We start from the raw sequence: 9,267 nt of genomic DNA on the forward strand, positions 1-9,267 counted from the left end.
CCCCCCCCCCCAAATCTTTAGAAATTCATGTCAACTTAAAAGCAAAAATAACGGAAACTCTTCTCCATCTTAGGTGTTTCTTGGATAGTTTGAATGCTCCTTCTGATGCCTTTTTTTTACTTCCATTCTTGTTCATTTGATGCTCCTGGTTCTGAACTGCTGAGTTAGGCTGACCCGTTTAGCAGCTCATGGACTATTCTTTCATCTGTCACCTCTGTCTTAAGCAGCTGTTGGGTGGCATGTGCTACACATGCTGAATGCTTCCTGCTACGCTTGTACATCATCAGAAGTTCCCAGGGAACAACAGATGTTCCCTGCTGTTTGAAATTCACATTCTGCCCCACATCTGTGTTCCAGTACTCCTACGAGAAATGAGTTTGTAATTAACCTTTAAAACTGTCTGCCCATGAATGTACTGTACATAGAATCTGACCTTTTAATATTTTCCAGTATCAAGCTGAACAGGAATTGTGGTAGTAAAAGGGAATGGAGTTAAATTGATATTTTGCTTAAAGTACTGGTTTACCTCAAAAATAATTGATTTGAACTAAACATTGCTTCTAGGAGTAGTGTGCTGCTTTTAATAATATTTAGGTTTGCTCTAAGATTTCATTTACAATGAATATGTTGTATATTCATTTTACAAGAATAAGGCATGAAAGCTGATTAAACCCATTTTTAAAAATAATTTGCTTCGGTGACAAAATTTACCGAACTGTGGCAAAAGGCTAGTTTGACATATGTTTATATTGATTTACAGGCAAATTAATTGTCATTTAAAAGGATGGTAGTTCAGTTAATTTTCCAGAGATTTTGCTTAATATAGATTAGCACTTATATAGTCATATTGTAATATTAAACATGGATTTGCAATGTGATGATTTGTTTGGAAATACTGTTTTAATTGTTTTAATTGCTAGTTTAGTTTTTTCTAGAGTAATTCTAATCTGTGCATTTTGTGTCAAGTCTTTGCCAGCTGCCATGATGATGCAGCCCCAACCAGTGGTCCTGATGCCCACTGTATATCAGCAAGGAGTTGGATACGTGCCTATAGCAGGTATGTTTTCTCTCTGTGAAGACTCTTAAAACTTCCAGATGAAGGGTTTTGCAGAAAAGACTACCAAATTTCTTCTGTTTTTCAGAATGTAAAGGAAGCTGTAAATTATTTTATTCTCAACCGCTTTTCCCATGGTAGATTTTTGGGAGGAGAAGAGTGAGCGAATTATGTGTAGGTCTGGTTTCAGTCTTGTACCCTGTTTAAGGGAGCTGTGTGAGTTTGATTAAATGGATTAAAATGACTATCAAGTTGGAACAAGTAGCTTGAAGGCTTCTCTTTTTGAGTATTTATTTTAGACTTAATGTCAGGTCACTGAATAACTAAATATCTAGCAGGCTGCACTCTAATATAATGTGTGCTTATTTAAACGCTGGTAATCCATGTGCGAAACTGTTCAGACTTCAGAAAGTGCACCAAATGACTTGTGCTGTCAGAACTGTACCTTAAATAGCCTGTAAAGGGATTGACTGTTCTGTGGTATTTGAAGATGCTTTGTTGGAAACTTGTTACACAGCATGCAAAGTGTGTAGCACAGCGAATGAAATATGTTAGGGAGCTCTGAGATAGTTACGTAAATACATCAAGAGCTAAAGCAGGTATTGTCAGTTCTCGTGATCTGTGCAAAGTAAGTTTTGGACTTACATAGAAAGATGTGTTAACTTAGGTTTTGTAATTTTTCTATCAAAGATGAAAAGTTTATGTAAATAAGCTTGAATTTGCCCTGCTTAGCAGATAAGTAAAGTTCAGTTGGGTTTTTTTGTGTGTTTTGCTTACAGCTCTTAAAAGCTCCAGTTTGTTCTATGGACATTTATTCAGTAATAAGTGTAATTTTTAGGGAAAATAGGATCTAAATTTACATATTTTGATTTCTTTGCATACAAGTGTATGAATGAGTGATACAATGTGTGGGACATAATTGTAGTGCTAAGGGCTGACACAACATACTTTTTTTTTTAAGATTCAATTCCTAATTGAATTTAAAATTTAATTCTCTGTAAAAACAAACCTCTTCAACAGAAGTCTGGATATGTAACTTAAAGAATCATACCTGCTCTTTCATTTTTACAGAGTTAAGGTAGAGCAAAACGTGGGAAAGCTTGGTTACATACTATATTCCCTGATGAAAACATGCAGTTTGCTTCATTTAAAGTGCTTTTACCTCCATAGCTTAATTCTCAGGCTTTAAGTCTTGCTTGCTTTGCTAATGAACTAGTTTCAACTTGTGTGTGCATCCCCAAGTGTGATTCCATTGTAGTAAGCCAGACTTCTGCATAGCTTTTCGGTATTTGAATTAGATGCCGTATCTCTTCTGCTTGTAGGTTCATCATATCCCTGTGTATTGAAGCAGTTAGTGAACTTCAAACATAGTTATCTTGTGTATGATTGAAAGAAAAATGATAGCTGGGGTCGTACGTATAGCAATGTGATAGAAGGTGCTGTAGAATTTCTTGAACGGATCAAAATGAGACTATTCATATTGCAAAATTACTGTGCAAGCCAGAATACAAACAGTAGAAATGAAGAAGAGAGTAGTTTCAGGTGTAATTGAAACTAGACATAAAACCAAACAGATAAAACTGATACTAGACCTTCAAAGTTGAAAAACAAGTACAGCAGTCTGTCTTGATGTTCAGATGTTGGTGTTCTGTAAATTTTGTATTTATCCTGAAAATATTTTCAGTAATACCTGTTAAATCTACTTGGACAAGTGAAGAAATAACTAAGATTTAGCAAGTGATAGTATTTAGCATATAAGAATTTGCCTTTATGTAACAATTGTATTGATCTGTATGTTGGAACATTGCCCTTCTGCAAGGATCCAGCACGTTTATTTTGATCAGTGCTATGATAATCTTCTGTATGAAAAAAATCTATTCTGATTCTATGACGTGTTTTTAAAGCATTGCGAAGTCCTACTTCTTGATTTGAACATTTCTTTTGTTCTGGGAAAGCTTGAATGTACTTCTTGGCTTTATAAATGCCAAACTTATTGCAAGCCACCTCTGACCTATTTGATTTGATTTGACCTATTGATTATTTTTTTTTTTTTTTAATAGTCTTGTGCTTTGAATTTGCTGGCTGTTCTAGAATTTCTGTGGGCACCATCAAAATTTCTCAAAGCACTGTGAGTTTTGAAGCTTTTGCCTGTTTACTAATCAATGACCCACTCAATAATTAGATGGATAGTTAGGTTTGGACTTTGAAAGTGACTTGACTTCAGAATACTTCTACTGTTTCATACATTTAATTGTATGGCTTAACAAAAGTATTTCAAATAATAAAAGGAACTAAAAGTGCATCTGGAAGACATGGAGTATTGCAAGAATGTGTTTTCTATACTGAATTAGATGCTCCTCCTGGATTCTGTAAACTCTTTCAAAAAGGTGCATACAAACTACTGGCCTTCTCTGCCCAGCAGAATTGATTGTGTCTTCTGGGGAAACTCTGTTGGGACAAGTTCTTTGGAACACTGGACGGGGTTTTCTCTCTTTCCGAGACTGCTTCAAAAAGGGTAATGGTAGGACATCAGTATGTTCCACAGGAGTATGTTTACCTTTCTCCCTTTCCTTCTTAGTTCAGGTTTTTTACTTATCCAGTTAAATGAGTGTAGTCAATAAGCAAGTTCTAATTGTTTCCTTCAGAAGAGTGGAAGAGTGGCACTGAATATTTTATTACCTCTGAAATGGAGGAGATTCTGCTCTTGGGCAAGACTCTTAGAATCTAAGTCTTACCTATGATGGAAATAGAGCGGGTGGGCTAAAATGCTTATCCAGACAGTATAACAGTTACTTGTTAACTGTCCAAAATAATTGTACTTTAGAGTGCCTCTTTAGAGAGGCGGTGTCAAGTCAAATTTAGCTGCGTCACAAAGGCCAAGCTGTTTTTTCTGTAACAGAAAATTTCTGTTCAAAGCTTAATTAGAAGGTTACTTATGTATACTAAGGTTGAAGCAACTAATTCCTCTGTCACTTATCTCTATTGTACAAGCTGAGGTAAATAGTAGCAGCAAGCAGATAGTCACTGCTTAGAGGAAGCTTGAAATGCCAACACAAGTAATACTCTTTTCCCCTGCATTTGATGGTAGGTGTTACAGAGCTGTGATGAGAGCAGAAATGGCCATAGAATATTCTTGGACCATGTTAATTAATTTCAAAAGTTTTAAAAATGGAAAACTTCTGGCAATAGTGTTGGTTGCTACAAACTATAGTTGCCATAGATGATATATGTACGAATTGGGTTTGGGAAAGTTTGAATTTGTCAGTTCCTGTTGCTCTTCTAAAAGCTGAGTTTGTCTACCATCTCTTCCTGTTTCTTTTTCTAAAGATTACTTAATTTAGGCTGTAGAATATTGTGGTATACTAGTTGCTTACAGTGTAAGCTGATCTTCTTGTTAGTGTATCAAAGACAGTAAACTAAAAAAAAAAAGGTAGTTCAATAAGCAAGCTATATTTCTTATCAGCTAAGTATTCATGGGATAAACAGGAAATCTATTTGTGCTTAACTTACGAACACCAATGTAAGAAGTAGGTTAAAACCTCATGTGTGTCAGGGCCCAGAATATAATTTTTCATTGAGGCAAAGTTGTATGTATATGTACGTTACTCTTTTAGGTGTCTGTATTGAGTTTCATGGCTTAGCTTGTGATGGTATTGGTATATGTTCAGAGAACCGTGGATGTATGTTGTCTTTTGTGGGCTATAAAATGTAAGCCTTGCTGCAAACACCTTGTGGCTTGCTTATTTTGAAAATGTTTCCTCTAATTGTTACTTCTGTAAAAAGAGCACATTTAGGAAACTTGTTCAGAGTGCTGAAGCAAATTAGTTGGGAGACTGAATCCTAGCAGCATTTAGTTTTTGGTATTAGCTTGTTTAGGTTTTACCCAATTGCCTCAGTTTATCCAACTTTCACCTTTGGAAGCTAAATGGTTCACTTCCTTTTAAAAATAGATTAATATTTCTTTCCCATGTCTTATTCCTTTCCCCTTCATTTTCACCTATCTTTAGGGCTTGAGTACTTTGCTCTGGGTAAGTTTCCAAGCTCTTTTCTCACTCCCATCCTCATTGGCTCAAAGGTCTTTGCATGAACTCATCTAAACAGCTTTATTTGTTACAGCAGACTGTATCACAAGGTATTGCTACTTGAATGTCGCAATAAAACAATTTAATGCATCTCCTGGAAATTGTTAAAGCCCCTCTAACCTGTTGGAAAGTTTTTTAAGGCGTCTGCTCAGCTTCAAGCTATAATGATAAAAGTAATGGTGATAAGGATGTTGATAGATTAAAAGTGATGTTTAATGTTCTTCTTAAACTGTTGCATTCAGGGAGCTATTCTAGGTGATGGTACTGATTTCTTAGAAGAGAAACTTTAATCTTGCAGTTGTTCTGCTACTGCAAGGTTTGGGGAGAAGCAGGTAATGTCATGACTTCCTGTAAACTTGAAAGTGAAGAACTCAGTTCTGCAATGACATTGAGAAGGCAGCCTACCAATTGCCTTCAAATAAGCCTTTTCTCAAAAGATAACACTTTCGTCAGTGTGTATCTTTCATGCACATCTGTTTTAGATCTGTGTCAAGTTAGGCATCTAACTAGAACTCTAAAGGCAAATTATGTTACAGGAAATCAATTTTCTTTCAATTTAGACTTACTTTACTATGACACTTGATTTAGAATTATGCAAAGATATTGTGACATCCTTAACTTTGACAAAAGCATTGATCTTGAGTCAAGTATGTTCAGAAAATTCTGGAATTACTCGTTGTGAGATAAAATGTCATTTCCTGATGCTCTGGATTTCAGAAAGTTGCTCTAAATAAAACTGATGTGGTTGTTGCAACATATTTGGTTTATTCAGATCAGTGGAATTGTAGAATTTTTCTGTGGGTCCATATGCTTCAGTTTTCTAGTAGTTTTAAAGAAGCAACATTTTTAAAAAATTGAGATGATGGCATGCCTATTTTAGCACTGATTTTTTTGATTTTTTTTTTCTGAAGCAAATATCATTAAGACCTATTTGTGTATTTTAAAAATGATGATACTGATTTCTTCCTTTAAATGAAAGAATTGATGCTGAGAAGGTTCCTGAGTTTACTCTGAGAGGATCTATGCACGGGACAGAAGTAGTTAATAAATTAAGCATAGGGCACTTGTCCGAACAAGAAAATAAAGCAAAAAATGTGTAATGCCTTGTGTGCAGTTAGAAAAAATTTACCCTGTTAATTCTGCTTTGATGCTTCTGTTGCTGCTTGTAGCAATTCACTTGCTATTGTACGTACTCGTTTCATGTATTGGAATGTCACTGCTTATGCCAGCATGTTTGCCATTGCCATTTCACTGAATTAGAAAACAGTGCTCCATTCTTCTGATTTATAACACCTACCTAATACCCGAGGAGTGTGCAGTTCCATTGATAGTGGATTCTTATGTGGTTTAGTTTGTTTTCACTTGTTAGTGAAATTAGGTGCTTAATATGTAAAGCAGCTGTTTGCTGAACACTGATAATTTTGAAGTTTATGTTAACTTTCTGTAATGACTGCATATATATATATGCATATTTACTAAATTTTAGTGTGTAATTCTTTATACTTAAGTCTTGCTTACTATTTTGTAAATCAGAAACTATGGATGCTTTTAGGCTGAGTGCAGAACAAAGTAAAAAAAACAAATGTACTATTTACATTGATATTTGTATAGCTTAAATGTTGAGTTTTGTCAAAAGTAAGCATTTATCATGGAGGTATTTATTAAAAATCACTGTGCCACTAACTTCTACTTGCATACAGTGTAGCTGTAGACAGCACAAACTAATTCTAGAACTGTAAGAGCTGAGAAAATGGATTTTGAAAATCGTTAGTGAAAAACAATACTATGCAGAAATTTCTTGTCTCTAAAATTGAATATTTAGATTGAAAATACTTCTTGAATACTTCTGTGCAGGTGTCTAGCTTCATAATTATCTTGTTGTGATGAAAGCAGTAACAAAAACTGTGTGCTAGTGGCAAGACACTGAAACTTTATTGGTAAGCTGTAGGGTGTAGGACACTCGAGAACTAAGTCTCATGTTTCATTTGGATTAATATTTTAAACTGACCTCTTGTATGGACAGTTCCTACACAACTTAGGCTGATAGCTGTGTAATCTTAGGATGCTGATGACTTACTGAAGAATATTAGGAAGCTTGTGCTAGAAGAAAAACATAACCTCTATTGCTCTGTTCTTTCAGGTACTTTACAACTTTATTTTTTGAGGCCACACATCTTTGTTCATCTCTTGTAAATGCCTAGATTGTTTGTAGGAAGCATGAAGAGTGAGTTGAGGCTTGTTGAAGCTATAGAAGAGGCAGTCAGAAATGCTGCTGGATATGATTATTGGGTAAAGTGTATTTGCAGTGTTGGTGAGGACCGCACAGTGGTTTGCCTTCAGGGTGCAGACATCATCTGATTTGCCATATGTTCAAACACGTAGTGCCAGGCAGAATTCCTGGGACCATGATCTAAAGGGCGTAAGAAGCTCTAGAGCTGAAGTTTAAGTTGTTGTGGAAGAGGCGATAGATGCCTTTAGTAGTGATGTGATGCAGATGGCTGGGCAGAGACATGATTCCAGTGTGTAGGTAATAAATTTATGGTGAGAGGGACATTTCTTTAGTAGCCAGCATGAACCTTTTCGAATAGATACAGCCTGTACATTAGACTTGAAGCATCTAGGTTCCTTTTGTTTTTAATAAAACTTAAGATGACTACAAGGGGAATTTTGAAATCAAAATTGGAGAACATTGATAAGTATGGAGGTGCTTACAATTCAGTAATGCATCCCTTCAGATAGAACAGAAGTCCAAGTTGAGGAAAGAAATAGCAAAGAGTACATTAGGTAAAATCACAGTTGCAATGCACACAAACTATATTCAATTACAATACCTTATCAGCCAGAGTTGGTGTAAGTTAAGATGGGTTTAGCTGATCTAACCTCAAATGTGAATTTTAATATAACATTTTTAAAGCTGATAGCATCTCAGTGATTATATTTTTTTCTAAAATATTTGTACAAGTTACAGTGAGCATAGACATTTCTGATGAAATAGTTACAGCTTAAAGAAAATCTTGAGGAGACAAGGTAAGTATTGAAATTGCTCTTCGCTCTTTTTTTTTTTTTGAGATGTTCAGTCTGAATAGAAGAAGTATAATATAGTTGCAATGCATTTGATCACTTAAGGACTTTTGTCATTATGCTGAGAGATGAGGCTGCAAATAGGCACACTTGAAAATTATGTTGGTTGTAGATCTGCTTTATGTTACGCTTTCTGAGCAGTTAGTGAGAATTCAGTAGAAGAGAAGCAACTTTTGATTTACTCCTGAGTAATATATGAAACCCGGTTCAAAAAGTATCTTATTTTGAAGATGTATGATAGTGGTGATGCAAATAGTTAATCATTTGTATAACTTAAGGAGAAGTAGTTAAGGTCACAGAAAGAAAGCTAAACAGGTGAACTAAAAACTGTAAAAAAAAAAAAATCGTTAGCTGCTCAAAGTAAATATGTGCCAAATTAAAAAAAAAAAAAAAAGCAGTCTTGGAGAATCCTAAAAAATCTCTGCAGTAAAACAGTAAAGTAGGTTTCTGCCAAAAATTGGTAGTCTGCGCAAATGAGGGGATGAGAGAGTTGCATTATATATTAAATCTAAACTGGAAATAGGGTTGGGTAACAAAGCTTTTGAAGATCAAATGTGTAAGGAGTTGAGAACCATTTATTTTGAAGCAGCAGAGACCCTAAAATCATTTAGGTGATTAAGTGACTATAAAGATGTAAGTATCCAAGGGAGTGCAAAAAAACCCAGTTGGAACATAATGGAGGGAGGACAAAGTGGTTTTCTCCTTCTTGGGAAGGAACGCTTTTTTATGGAGAAGGAACCTCAGAGTATAATTTTAGAGTTTAACACTAATTGTTAAGATGATTAGTAAGAAAATGCAGGGAAGATAACATTTATTTGCAGTCTTGCATTTTGGTTTCTTTTACCAAATGCAGTATGTGACTTACTGTTTAATTAGCCTTGCTTTCAGAGGACTGGAGGATAGCAAACTGAAATTTTTTTAAAAACAGTTCTGAAGTAACTGTTTTCCCTATTGCATAAACTGATTAAAACCTATGGGAATTAGAATGAGCTGATTTAAAACAAACAACTAGGTCAACTTTAGGAGGAGGTGGCATGGTTATGTAGGGAA

The 9,267-nt window shown here is 35.1% G+C and overlaps 1 protein-coding gene across 1 annotated transcript in view; it reads left to right on the plus strand.

Moving 5' to 3' along the window:
• The window catches only part of TOLLIP (toll interacting protein), a gene marked incomplete at its 5' end in the record, with an annotated part of 16,969 nt that overhangs the window by 5,619 nt on the left and 2,083 nt on the right, over positions 1–9,267 (plus strand). The window contains one exon of the mRNA XM_009695645.1: positions 967–1,057. Within this exon, the coding sequence (XP_009693947.1) occupies positions 967–1,057 (91 nt within the window). The remainder of the gene's footprint in view (positions 1–966; positions 1,058–9,267) is intronic.

The sequence above is a fragment of the Cariama cristata genome, unplaced genomic scaffold (assembly GCF_000690535.1).
Source record: "Cariama cristata isolate BGI_N322 unplaced genomic scaffold, ASM69053v1 scaffold13362, whole genome shotgun sequence".
Lineage (NCBI taxonomy): Eukaryota > Metazoa > Chordata > Aves > Cariamiformes > Cariamidae > Cariama > Cariama cristata.